Here is a 14,936-nt window from a genome sequence, read left to right on the forward strand (position 1 = left end):
CACGAATGCTGACTATCACTGAGCACTGAGGCGAAAAAAAGAAAGAAGACTCAAAACTCATCTGCACAAGCTCTGGAATGGTCCAGAGCATGCGCAGATGAGTTTTGTCTTTTCTTTTTTTCGCCTCAGTGCTCCCTTCAATTGGTAGTCGACGTTCGTGTTGTCCACTTCTCTTGTGTCCTGTCTGCACGCCTCACCTTATCTGGTAACGTGGTAGACGCGCCCCGGCGCACCATACTTGGAATGCGACAGCGATTGGATGTGGTCGGAGAACTTGAGTGATGCCACGAAAAGGGTCCGTATCCAACAGTGCCTAGCCTGCTCTATTGTGAATGGCATGATGTGTGACCTTCACGAAGAAGTGACCTACGTAACGAAGGATTTTGGAGGTCGTCAGCACTGTTGTAAAGGCATTCCACTGTATTAGGAAAGAAGTAGACTTGGAACCTATGGGCACATACCTACTCTATGGTAGGTTAGCCAAGGACCAGGTAGTTCAAAGTAATCGAAAGGCAAAATTTTAGAATAGGTATGTTAGAATCAAGACAGATTGGTTAGAATGATTTGATGAAAATGTACTGATGAATTCATCATCAGCCTGTTTTATGTCCCTGCAGGATGAAGGCCTCTCCCTACGATCTCCAATTACCCCTGTCCTGCGCCAACCGATTTCTACCATCGCCCGCAAATTTTCTAATTTGCGACCGAGTTTCCCTTCTCTTGGTACCCATTCTGCAACCCTAATTGTCCAGCGGTTACCTAACCGGCGCATTACATGACCTATACCCAGCTCCATTTTATTTTGTTAATGTCAATTAGAATATTGGCTATACCCGTTTGCTCTCTGATCCAAACCGCTCTTTCCGTCTCTGAACGTTATGCTTAGCAATCTTCGTTCCATCGCTCTTTGCACGGTCCTTAACTTGTTTTCAAGCTTCTTTGTCAGTATCCAAGTGGCTGCCCTGTATGTCAGCACTGGTAAAATGCACTGATTGTACACCTGCAATTGCAACTTATAAAAACAACCCCCGCTTCAAATTTTTTTTATTTTCTGAACCTAGTAGTACAAAGTAAAGTTATCCAAAGATAAAATTTTTGAATAGGCATCTCCGAGTCAGAAGACAGATTGGATAGAAAGTTTTTCTGAAAACTACACATTACAGAAAACAAAAAGGAAGAAAGGCCACATAAGATCCTTTCTTCTATTTCGACTAGTTCACAAGTGTGCGTAACGATAGCAGCAAGACGATGGTGACGACTTCCTGTTCCCGGACAAAGAAATCTTACGACCTGAACTAATCGTGAATGTAGTGCGAATGCAGTACAATGTTGCACAGCCTACTAAGTCACACATGCTGCTTCGAGAAAAAGACCGTAATGGAGGCTTATTTTGAAAGCGTACCGATTTCTCCTATCTTTCCCTAGCAACTAGCGCTTGAAGCGCTAGGTGCTACAGGGAATTGGAGAAACCAGCACGCTTTCATTTTTACAAGCAACTTGTTGCGGTTTCCTTCCGAACTCTGACTGAATGGAAACTGGCATGCATACACGAGCTCTTGGATGTGCTGCATGAACCACTTGTCTCAATGAGCTAGTTGGAAAGGTGTGCATGAAAATGTGGTCCAATGGTTAGAGAATCTGGCTGTTTTGCTGGGATACTGAGGTTTTTTATTTTATTATTAGGAGGCTTGAAACTATGTGACACGGGAATCTAACTGCCGCAGAGTGCCTGGTAAGAGTCAAACAATGCTTCGCATTAAAACAGGCAAGTTACTGGGCCATTGGTTGGCCAATAAGCACTCTGTGTATCTGTAAAAAAGTCACAGTAGGTAGCCATGCATGCATAGTGGCAACAGTTGCATTAAGATGGAGAAAGTGATCATTTGTAGTATCACCTCAGCAGCATTAAGCGGAACATCTCCGTGGCAGCATTCTTTTTGTGAATTCGCATTGCAGATGCATTATCAGCACATCTCTGCCAGAATGTCGAATTGTGTGCGTAAAAGCTTTGCATAGCCTGACAGCAGTGCATGTATTTAAAAAAAGAACCAACATTTGGAACCGCCAAATATGCTACTGCACTAGTCTACGCAAGTTACAACAGACCAGCGTACAACAGACCATATTTGAGCCTCAGTTTGTTCTACCTGTTTTATTAATGCAACGAAGTTCACTTTTAACGGACCGCGCTACAACGGACTATCGGCTACAGCGGACGAAATTAGCGTAAATTTTTTTCAAGATTTTTCACGTTCGGGCGTATAAAACATACTTTTGCCGTGTCGACATGGGCGGACAACTGACTCGCAAGGGTCAGCTGATGATCGCACCTCAATATTGCGCGCGAGGCACGGGAGGCGAGAGAGAGGGTTCTACTACGGCTGCTGCTACTTACGGCTTTCCCGCTGTATGTTGAAAGCGATCAGCGATGTGAACAAAGTGCGTGCCCGCGAGGGCCTCATCTTCAAAGCGATCTGCGAGGTGGACAAAGTGCACCCAGTGCCGGTAGCTTCGTATGCGCAGTGCTTTCGATGTTTAGTTTGCGTTGAAGCGAGACACAGCATGAAGGTCAAATCGCTCGCTGCCACACTGATCTCACTCAAGTTGCTATCGCAATCGATGCTTGGTCTTTCGGGCGAAAGTGCAACTTGTTTGTTTGTTTTTTACTTTGGACATTCATTCCTCACTCTCCTTGCAATAAATTTGTTAGACATCGCAACGGAAGTTTTAGAGGTGAGGCGTTTCGGATATTATGGCTTTGGATAAAACGACCGTTTTTTGTCGAATTATAAGGGCACTCGCTCACGAGTGCACTCACTCACACTCAATTCAGAGGCATGAGCGTGAGTGAGTGCCAGTGAGTATGAGCGGAGGTGAGTGCGAGTGAGTGTGAATGGACATGAGTGCGAGCGCGAGTGTGAACGCGAGCGAGTGTGAGCGAGTATTCTCCCACACTGCCGACCTATGGCTGACATACACTAAGCTGCTCTGTTGCTCAATGTTTGCTTGCCCATAGCTGTGTATTAAACCAGTTTGTTTTACGTCGTCTCGTCTACGTGCCGTTCCCTCCTCGATGGTTGAGGGGCAAGCTCCGAGTGACCGCTGTTGAAGTTGGCTGCTCGAGGTCATGAAGTTATTTAAATATAAAGCATTAGTAATGGAACGACTAAGTTCACTCCGTTCCCTAATTATTTTAAGGAAATTTGAATATTTAAAGAAATTTGAGTTAGAGGTTATACTCATTAGGCGTTCTAGAGTGCTTGCAGCCTGTTGACCTAGAACGATTCAAAGAATTTCGTACGGATGTGTCGAACGTTTTGTCACCATGAATAAATTGAAACAGAAGCTTTAGTCGTCCTAGCTTTGACCTACTTTGCAGTGTTAATAAACCGGGTCTTTTTAATAATTCAGTCGATTAATCCGTTATCTTGTATTTATTATAAATGTAGCTTATTGCCTACCTCGGCACCCCCTCTTACGAGTTCTTTTGTATACGTAAATCAAACAATACATGCGTACTCCAGCACTGGTCAAACAAGCATATTGTAGGCCAGCAGATTTGTATCTGCTTGCACAAGACGAAGGCGTTTTCTCAGAAAGATGAGTTGCTGTGGTACTCAGCATATACATTGATTTCCACTTGAGGTTATGTTGTCAACATGGGTTTCCCATCGCAGAGAGTGCGTTAAAGTGACACCTAAATATTTACCCTTAAATACACATGCGAGAGGTGTATCATTAATAATGCAGGTAAAATCAGATATCTGTTTCTACTTACTGTTAGCATTACTTTACTTTGGGCATTTAGAGACATCTGCCACTCCTGACACCAAAAAAAGGTAGAATTTTGCATATGGTGATCATCATTGCAATTTCACGGTACGAAAAATAATTGTCAGCGAATAAAGGGACGTTACCATGTAATCAGGAAGACAAATAGTTTATGTATATTAAAAGTAAAACTGGGTCCGAAAAAGTGCCTTCTCACACTCCAGATGTAATAGGTGCTAAACTGGAAGCTTGACTCTGAATATACACGAATTGTGAGCGGCAGAGGGTAGCACACTCACTCTCACACACTCGCACTCATTTAAAAGGCGTGAGTGCTAGCGAGTGTGAGCGGAGGCGAATGCGAGTGAGTACCAATGAGTGTGAGTGGAGGTGAGTGCGAGTGAGTGCCAATGGGTGAGTGGAGGTGAGTACGAGTGAGTGTCAGTGAGTGTGAATGGATGAGAGTGCGTGGGCACTTGTGAGTGTGAGTGGAGGTGAGCGTGAATGTGAGAGAGTGCGGGGCCTGGAAAAATTAAGGTGAGCGATTGTGAGTGAGTATTCTCCCACACTGCCGACCTATGGTCCGTTGTAACAAGTGTCGACTGTAATAAAGAGCCTTTCAGCGCTAGAAAAAAATTTGGAGCTCGCTAAGTGAAATGTTGGGTTAGTACAAAAAACAAAATCCTAAAAAGTTAACCTTTCACCATAAGCTCGCCGATAAGCAAGAGCCTTGTTGTGAAAGCACATTTTACAACTATAATGGGAAAAATGTCTGTGGAATATATTCACGGCCTTCGGTTGTCACTGCTGTATGCTTTGGCACACGAGTGAGTATATGAAGGCTTCAATGCCCAAAAAATGACAACCTTAATTTTCACAGCACAGGTAAATCTACAAATTCTCGGGCGTGCACTACAAACTCGAATGTGCACTATGTTCTCAGAGTGCTCGAAAACGACCACCCGCATATGCTATTACAAAGCACACCAGACAGGTTAACATAAGCTCATGCACATCAGATGAGCAAATAGTGCAATGCAGTTGACTTTCATTAATTCAACTCCGGTTAATTTGATACTGACTGCTAAGTCCTGGCTGGCACCATTTCTATGTGCCAAAACATTCATTAGTGCAATCTCAAAATTCGTCCTCAATTGATGTTAAGCACACACACCGAAAATGCAGATTTTCAGCCTGCATTTGCTATGTCGAAGCGTACTGACAATTATTACATATTCACCCAATTCTAATGCAGTTTTTTCTGCCATGAAAATTGGTCTAAAGATTGCTTGCTCATTACGATTAGTTCATGCAAAACAGTGTTCATACGTTAGCAACAGCCTATCGTCAGTGCCAGAAAAAAGTTTTTGCGGAGGATGGTGATGATGATGATGTGCCACATTAAGCTCCAATTATGAAAACCCAAAGTTGTGTTACATGCTAAGTTAGCAGCAACAGAGCCATCTTGCATGTTTTCGGTACTCCTGCATGTGTCGCAGGATGAAATGAAGTAGGTAAGCCTAGGCATGGGCCACCATCTTGTTTGCCATTGCAGCAGAGTTGCTTTGGGCCACATGGAGGTTGACATGTTGTGGTTCATAGACAGCAACAAAAATCTGTCAGACTGATGATGATGGACACAAATGAAATTTATTTCTGTCAAGGTTAATTCTTATTTTGATTATGAATCTTATTTTTGATTGCCAGAATTGGAAGCATGCTACATTTTTTTTATTACTACACAACTGCGTGCGTGTTAGATTTGTGTGTACATTGTTTTATTATGAACCAATAAAACTGGGTCTGCATTAAATTCGGCAGCACATTAGAATTGGGTGAAGGGTGTCAGATGATGCAGCTCTGTGTTGAGAATTTTTTTAGCATTAGTATATAAAAAAAAAAAAAAAAGGTAGACAAGCAATGACCCCTGTGAAAGCCATGTTTACTAAAAGCAATACACAGGTAACGTTCGAGACAAGCAAGGGTTCTGCAACAGACTCACAGAAATTGCCAGAATGCTGGTAAAACAAGTTAGAAAACATGATTCCATGAACTATGAAAAAAGAAAAAAAAAAAAGAAAAAGGGAGAGAGACAGAGAAAGAGAGACAGCCATGAATAATCATTTTGTACAGATGCCAGCTGTGAACTGAACGCTTCAGAAGCCTTCCTGGTATTGCCGGGTCTCCATTTTGGCAATGAGTATTTCCAATTGGCGTTTTGCTTCGCACTGGGGAAAATTCGACATGTCATAGTAGTTGGGTGCAATCTTGATCAACCTGAAAAAAGAACATAACTTTTGAACACATTGTGGCACATGCATTGATAAAAATGCAGACACAATCCTTCTTGAGGTTGGAACACAATAGGCACTGAATGAGTTATGTCCTACAATATTGAACACAAATCTGACATCTACATTTTATTTAAAAAGCCCGAACAGGTGTGAAATAACGTTAAGATTTGCTCTAGAGTTTACATATAGATACAAAAAGGTTGCACTGATTTCAGAGACCAAAGTACTTAGTGATATGTATAGTCAAACCTTGATTTAAGAAATGCAATGGGATCCAAGAATTGTTTCGTTAAATCAATAGCTTTGTTAAATTTCAATCAATAGTAATGCAAATAACGTATCTATTCAAGAGCGAAAGAAAGGATGCAACTATTGATAAAGTGGGATCTCGTAAAGCTGAAGATGAGCTTGCAACGGGCATTTCCATAAAAGGAAAACGGTGGCTGAAACTATTTGACAACGCGCTGCTGAGGACAAGAAAAAGAAAATCAATCAAATGACGTGGTAGACAGAGTCAGTTACAGCATTAAGTTAGGAGACAACATAAAAAGTGGTGTTTAAACAGCTGTGTCACATTACTTGTTACCATGTACAAATTAATGACAATGGAACCATTGCTGCAGTATCATTCTTTCTTCGAATAGAAAATTACTGCTCGACAGTGTTAGGGCTACAGTCATTCAATCGTGGTATTTATCGATGGCCGTGTCTGGAAATACGCTTTTGCAGCATGAGCATGCATGTGGCCAGTAGTCTCGGCGTCAACACATACCAGAACTGGTAAAGCTTGGCCACGGTGATAATGCCAGCAGCTCATTAATCCTTGTAATAGTTTAATTAATTCTTCATTGTTTAGGGACCATGGTTCCAAGTTGGTGCATGTGCGTAAGTGATCAGACACATATTGCAACAGCCTGCCACTGCAGCTTGACATTGTGGGACTTAAGCAAAACATACACGCAAGAGGCAGCACAGAGAAACGGCGTCTGCAACTTCTCGTGCGCAGTGCCTGCATTTGGCACAGTGCTGTGCTTTCTTGGCAATGAAAGGCATGCTACAAAACTTCCCAATGCACTAAATTCTCCGAAATTCCCGCTGCAGTACAGCTCAGACGAGCAGATGTATCTTGGCGCCATGCATTCGCCAGCAGGACCCCACGTTTGCAATGGACCAACGTTTCCATAGTGCTGCCTGGGCAGCGTATCAGGCCAACGGCACGAATATCAAACAAGAAAGTGACAAATTACTCTCTGTGTATGTGAACACTGCACATACATTTGAGCAGCTTGCTTTTGAAAGCCACGAGCAGAGTAGAAGTTAAGAGGATTAATTTATTGCAGTTTATCAGGTGCTTGCTCAAGTCTTCAGCTTTTACTGAAAGCCATTTGAATCTAGCTTCCCCGCAAAAGCTGACATCATTATACTAATTTTTTTAGACTTCCAACCTTTGTCAACAGGCCTTCATCTTCTGTTTCTAGCCTGCTAAGTAGTTTGTATCTGCTATTTTACAGGCCCAAGCGACCGGAATGTTTCCTTCAGTTGAGCATTTCTGTATTCTGTGTGACACATTTCACGCAAACACAGCATTTACATTACTTCTGATTTTAGTCAAACAAGGCATAGTATTTAGGCACACAACATTTTAAGTTTCTTTCGCACTCCAAATGAGCAATTTCCATATGATTAGTGGTTTCAATGGCAACATATTTTTAAATATTGAAACAGTGGTCGCTTGTTCATGCTGTCTAGGGCAATGTACTTTAGAGACTTAATTTCTGGAACAAAATATTTCGCTTCATTGTATAGGAACGAAAAAAGCACTGAGGATGCTTGTCATGCATTAAAATAAGTATGGTTAAGTACAATAAACTTTGTATACAGTCGAACCCACTTCCAACGATATTAAAGTGCCAAGGAAATTCCATTGCTATAACCTGGTTGCACAAAAGTGCAGAGAAACAAACATCCAAAGATTTTAACTATACAGAATGCAGTACAGTCGAACTCACTTAAAGCATTACCGGCTTTAACAATACTAGGATGTAACAATGAGAAGCTGCCCACAGTGAAGTTTTGTTTGTTTTATGTTAAAATAAACTGTTAGGTAAATAAACCCTCGTTAATTCTCATAATCGGATAAATGTTTTGTCTTCTGATCCCAGCAGGTGTATTTATTAATTTGGAACCACAACCTTGTTCATTCGTAAATCTCTGGCCACACACCGGTTAATTTCGACAACTCTTGGAGGTTGGCGAGCACTGCATTTGTGCGATGTGAAAGAGCAAAAACGATGCTAAGGTCGAAATGAAACGAAGCGGTGGAGTCCACATAGCCAAAGTTATCAGCAGAAATCATATCTGAACGATAAAAAACGCCAGAACAATTTGTGCATTTATAACCTTTATTCTTGGATTTACCGCCGTGCATAGCACCGCTTTGGCTGCGTACTTTCATAACTGTGCCATCGCCGTCTACGATCGCGTTGATAGCAACCGTAGTTTTGTACACAGTGATTGTGGGAAAGAGTGGTTTCGTTTTGACTTGGTACACGCGTCGGCCGTGTGCCTTCAGAACTGCATAGCCACCGTCCATGATTGCGTCAATACCGGCTGCGATTCCGTCCGCAGCGCTTGCTACAAACGGTAGCTTCATTTTGACTCGGTGCAATGTCACAAGCATGGTGGAAGGTGTCGAGGATGAAGAGCGCACGCTATATTGTGACGAACAAATGATTTGTTGGTGGCCAGCTTTGTGGCAAAAGAATCGGGATGTGTGCACCTTAATGAAAAGCACGTAGCGCCGTGGCTGCGCCACAAAGAAAGTTGCAATGCGTTTGCCACTATGAGCGCTAACAGTCACAAGACAACGAGAATAGAGCATGCGTTGTCGGCAGTGGCCGTGGGAGATTCACCTTTCTGCCTTGCCTGACATGAGAGCTGAGCACCGCTCGGTGCACCCTTTTCCCACAATGCCATGCACCTAACCGCCAGAGGAGAGAGCAGGCCATGTGAGCAGGTGAATTAATGAATGAATGAATTCTGGGGTTTTACGTGCCAAAACCATGATTTGATTATGAGGAATGACGTAGTGGGGTGTAGTGGGCGTAGTGGGATCCCCAACAAGCCTCCAATGCCCGGAACACAAGCGTTTTTGGATTTTGCCCCCATCGAAATGCGGTCGCCGCAGCCAGGATTTGATGTTCACAAGGATGGCTTGGTGGGCTAGTCGGTAAAGCATCTTAAAGGATTAACAGTGAACACAGACAGGGACAGAGTTAAGTGGATTTGATACTGCGACCTCATGGCTAGCAGTGCAACGCCATAGCCACTAAGTAGGGGTGTGCAAATATCAAAATTTTCTAATACGAAGTGAATATGAATGAATGAATGTTTGGTTTTTATTGGCGCAAGGGCCAGTAATGGCCAAAGAGCGCCAAGCCAGTGTTGATGAATTCGCAATGTAGTTATGAGTTCAATGAGCTTGATGTGACGTGGCTGTAAAGGGGCCTTAAAATTAGTCGCTCTAGAGTGCGTAAAATCTATGTGTTATAAGATTATGTCGATGATAATGACATGTTCAATGAGAAATAAAGTGCATCGTGAGAGAATGATGCATTATAAAAGATCTGTGAGATGGTAAAATTACCTGGAGCACTACTGCCTCGCCAGAGCCCTTGAAACACAAGGGCCTGGAGGCATGTGCTATACAGTATGACTTTCACAGCGGCATCCTCACAAGAGAGGAAGCGCTACGAATGTATGGGACTAATAACGTGTAGGACAACATCTCTGAGGAAACCTAGGACAGTGTTTGTATTAAAAAGCGGTTCTGGACCGAGAAACATTACTGGATGAAGGGGAATGTGCTGCCGGTATGCTAAGGAAAAATGTCTCCTTCTCTCAGATTCGGCTTTCCGACACTCCAGGAGAACGTGGAGCACGGTGAGCCTCTCCCCGCATCTGCCACATGTTGGAGGGTCATTTCCGGTGAGTAAAAAGTTATGGGTGCCAAATGTGTGTCCTATTCTAAGACGACAGAATAGGACATCTGTGCGCCGTGATTTTATTGCAGAAGGCCAGAACCCTAATTGTGGCTTTATTACGTGCAGCTTATTATTTGTTTCCCTGTCCCACAAGCGTTGCCAGTAGTTTCGCAGTTTCCTGCGCAAGAAGGGCCTCAGATCTGTGACAGGGACTGCAGCAGTAGGATGAGCAGAATACGATGCAATTGATGTGGCCATCTGGTCCGCCAGAACGTTACCTCCGATGCCCCTATGACCCGGCACCCAGCATATGATGACATGCTGGTTACCTATATACGCTTTACACAGAGCAGAATAGAGTTCGTTAATTACCGGATTTTTGTGGTTAGAGAATGCCATCAAGGCCTTCACAACACTAAGGGAATCCGTATATATGACTGCTTTCTGGAGTTTTGATTTTCTGATATGCTTCACAGCCGACAATAGTGCGTAGGCCTCAGCCGTCAAGATACAAGTTTCCGCATGTAGTACATCGGTTTCCGAGAAGGATGGCCCGACGGCTGCGTAGGACACCCCGTCGTGTGACTTCGATGCGTCTGTGTAGAACTCCGTGCAGGAGTGTTTGTGCTGGAGTTCCCGGAAATGCATTTGGATTTCAATGTCTGAAGCGTGTTTCGTAACTTGCATGAAAGATATATCGCACTGTATGAGCTGCCACTCCCAAGGAGGTAGCAGCTTGGCTGGATGCATTAGGCGAAGGTCCAGGAGTGGGACATGCATTTCATGACTAAGGTCCCTCACACGCAGCGAGAAAGGCTGTCTTACGGAGGGACGATTATGAAAGAGTGTAGCATATGTCAAATCATTAACGGTAGTATAACACGGATGCTGAGGATTAGAGTGAACTTTCAGAAAATATGTTTGGCTGATGTATGTTCTCTGGAGATGAAGTGACCACTCGTTCGATTCGGCGTATAAACTTTCAACAGGACTTGTCCTGAAAGCGCCCGTGGCTAAACGGATACCTAGATGGTGAATAGGGTCTAGCATTTTTAGCGCACTCGGGGCGGCAGAGTGATAAATCACGGCACCACAGTCTAGGCGCGAACGAATGAGGCTTTTATAGAGTTTCAATAAAGACATCCTGTCACTACCCCATGTACTCTGGGATAGGAGTTTCATTATGTTCATCGTTTTTAGACATTTTTCTTTAAGATGTTTAATGTGGGGGACGAAAGTGAGTCTGTAGTCAAGTATGACACCTAGAAATTTGTGTTCTTTGTTTACAGGTATTTGTTGTCCACCCAGTTCTAAGCAAGGGTCTGGGATCATTCCTCTTTTTCTTGTAAAAAGAACGCAAGTGCTTTTGTTAGGATTGATCTTAAATCCATTCCTGTCTGCCCACATTGAGACTTTGTTCAGGCCATGCTGTACCTGTCTCTCGCACACTGCGAGGTTACAGGATTTGAAAGCTATCTGAATGTCGTCCACGTAGACAGAGTAAAAGATGGCCTGAGGTAATGAAGCGCGAAGCGTGTTCATCTTCACGATGAAGAGCGTGCAGCTGAGCACACCTCCTTGGGGTACACCCGTTTCTTGCGTAAAAGGACGTGAAAGTGCATTGCCTACTTTTACCCGGAACGTACGATTTGACAGATAGCTTTCCATTATGTTAAGCATATTACCGTGGATGCCCATTTCTGACAGGTCTCTTAAGATTCCGTAACGCCACGTTGTGTCATACGCCTTTTCCATATCGAGAAATATCGATAGGAAGAACTGTTTATGTATGAATGCCTCCCGAATATTTGCTTCAACACGTACGAGATGATCGGTCGTGGACCGTCCTTCTCGAAAGCCGCATTGATAAGGATCAAGCATTTTGCTCATTTCAAGGAAATGGATCAGTCGTCGATTAATCATTTTTTCAAATACCTTACAAAGGCAACTTGTGAGGGCTATCGGGCGGTAACTTGCCACTGAGGAAGGGTCTTTGCCTTGTTTCAAAACAGGGACCACAATAGCTTCCTTCCATGCGGTTGGAAGGTACCCTGCATCCCAGATGGTGTTGAAAAGTGTGAGTAGTGTAACTTGCGTGTCATCGGGTAAGTTTTTGAGCATTTCATACATGGTTCTGTCAGATCCGGGTGCAGAGCTCTTGCATGAGCTCAAGGCAGCTTTCAACTCAGCAATACTGAATGGGCAGTTGTAGGACTCACTCTGTGGACATTTTCTTTTGAGTGGCTTACATTCTTCTATTTGCTTATATTTCAGGAAGGATTTCGAATAATGTTTTGAACTTGACACACTCTCAAAGTGCTCCCCAAGTGAGTCTGCCTGATGTTGCAGCGTATCACCCTGTGTGTTTACCAGAGGGAGTGAATATGTTTGTCTCCCTCTAATTCTATTTACGCGGTTCCAGACTTTCGCCTCATCTGTAAACGAGTTGATGTTCGATAAAAACTTTTGCCAGCTCTCTCTTCTGGCCTGTCGGCGGGTTCTCCTGCCTTGAGACTTAACTGTCTTAAAGTTAACAAGATTCTCTGCAGTGGGCGAAGCGCGTAGCAACCCCCACGCTTTGTTTTGATTTCTACGTGCGACTCTACATTCATCGTTCCACCACGGGACATGCCGTTTGCATGCCGAGCCACTTACTTCACGTATGCATTTAGATGCGGCATCTATAATAAAAGCTGTAAGGTAATCCACAGCAGCATCAATTTGTAACGAGGACATGTCATCCCATGATATGCTAGTTATGGTTCGGAATTTCTCCCAGTCGGCTGTGTCAACCTGCCACCTAGGAGCCTGTGGTAGATATTCGTTTTCTTTAAGTGTTGTTAATAGTATGGGGAAGTGGTCGCTTCCGTAAGGATTGTTCGCAACTTCCCACTCCAGTTCAGGCAGTATAGACGAGGAAACTATGCTGAGATCAATTGAAGAAAAGGTATTATTTGCAAGACAGTAATAAGTGGGTTTCTTCTTATTCAAAAGGCACGCACCAGAAGAAAAAAGGAACTGTTCAACAAGACGACCTCGCGCATCTATACGACAGTCACCCCACAGGGAGCTGTGCGCATTGAGATCGCCAAGAACAACATAAGGTTCTGGCAATTCGTCTATAAATGACTGGAATTCATGTCTGTTTAACTTGTAGTGTGGGGGTACGTAAAGCGAGCTAATGGTGATGAGTTTGTTTAGGAGGACAGCTCGAACTGCCACTGCTTCAAGAGGCGTTTGGAGCTGTAAATGTTGACACGCAATGCTTTTGTGGATAACTATAGCTACACCTCCCGATGATGCGACAGCATCATCGCGATCTTTGCGAAAAGTTATATACTGTCGGAGAAAGTTTGTGTGTTTTGATTTTAGGTGTGTTTCCTGTAAACACAGCACTTTTGGATTGTGTTTGTGTATGAGTTCTTGTACGTCATCCAGATTTCTAAGAAGACCTCTGACGTTCCATTGAATAATTTGTGTATCCATATTTAGAGTAAATTGGTGCTGTGTGTACGGAAACGGAAAGATGCCTTAGATTACAGAGCCCTTTCGAGGCCCTGTAATAGGTGTTTTGTTCTTTTTGAAGCGTTCGAGCGATTCTCGACGCTCCTTAGGCGTTTGGTGCGCCTTGGGGACAGGTGTAATGTCCATTGCCTCGTGTGAGGCGCCGGACAAGCGCTCTTGCGAGCGAGAGGTTTTCAGAGGGAGTCCCGCCTTGGAGGGCAAGACCCCTGCGCCCACCAGCCCGGAGGTCGATGGGGCTCCCCGAGGGATTTCGCTGCGCTGGCCGTTGCCAGCGCTGGAAGGGGCCTCGGAGGCTGGGGCAGCCTCGGCTGCGTCCACCTTCGGGGTCGATGGTCCCTCATTCTGGGTAGACGGAGCAGCGCTAGCTGCAACCGCCGCGGGGGCAGATGGCGTAACTGCCGACTCACTGCCTGTGGGTCGGACAGCCGCCGGAGGCCGTTGTGACGCTGCCCCCTTACGCGCCACATCGGCAAAGCTACTCTTAGACAGGTATGACACCCGCCTACGTGCCTCCTTGAAAGATATGTTTTCTTTTACCTTGATTGTGACTATTTCTTTTTCTTTCTTCCAGGACGGGCATGACCGCGAGTATGCGGCATGCTCGCCATCACAATTAACACAATGTGGAGTGTTCCGACACGTTTCAGAGGAATGTTCGTTGTCACTGCACTTGGCACAAGTCAGCCGGCCTCGACAGTTCTGTGAACTGTGGCCGAAACAAGCATCTGAGAGGATTGGGAATGTATGGCCGAACACGAAGTTTGATATAACCGGCCTCGATGGACTCGGGAAGGACACTTGAGCCGAAGGTGAGTATCAGGTGTTTCGTCTTTATCTCTTTTCCATCTCGCCTCATCTTAATTCGTTTAACATTGATAACATTCTGGTCACTGAAGCCCTCCAAGAGTTCAGCCTCAGTGAGCTCCATCAAGTCATCGTCAGAGACAACACCACGGGTGGTGTTCATCGTGCGGTGCGGGGTAATAATTATCTGGGTTTCCCCAAATGACACTAGTTTTGACAAGTTTTCATATTGTTTTTGGTCGCGGAGCTCCAAGAGGAGATCACCACTCGCCATCCTCGACGCCTTATAACCAAGACCAAAGACTTCAGTCAATGACTTGGAAACAAGGAAGGGTGAGATCGTTCGTACTTGTTTATCTGGGTTTGCAGAATGAATCACATGGAAACGTGGGAATGATTCTTTTTGGCGGCCAAAAAACTGGAAGACTTCATCGGTGCGCCCTCTTTTCTGAGGGCGATCAGGTAGTGGAGGGAAGGAAACAGCCATGTGTGGAAGTGTAGTTTTCGGCAGCAACGCTAGCCACCCACCATGGAGTCCAACAAGGGGACGCTGCAGGGC

General features: G+C 44.4%; 1 protein-coding gene across 2 annotated transcripts in view; it reads right to left on the bottom strand.

Annotated features, from left to right (window-relative positions):
* Window positions 1-5,692: 5,692 nt before the first annotated feature.
* The window catches only part of Dhx15 (DEAH-box helicase 15), a 92,915-nt gene continuing 83,671 nt past the window's right edge, over window positions 5,693-14,936 (bottom strand). For both annotated transcript variants that reach the window (XM_055061874.2, XM_050193473.3), the window contains one exon: window positions 5,693-6,048. In XM_055061874.2, coding sequence (XP_054917849.1) covers window positions 5,928-6,048 — 121 coding nt within the window. In that variant the 3' untranslated portion in view covers window positions 5,693-5,927. The remainder of the gene's footprint in view (window positions 6,049-14,936) is intronic.

The sequence above is a fragment of the Dermacentor andersoni genome, chromosome 1 (genome assembly GCF_023375885.2).
Source record: "Dermacentor andersoni chromosome 1, qqDerAnde1_hic_scaffold, whole genome shotgun sequence".
NCBI classification, from domain to species: Eukaryota; Metazoa; Arthropoda; class Arachnida; order Ixodida; family Ixodidae; genus Dermacentor; species Dermacentor andersoni.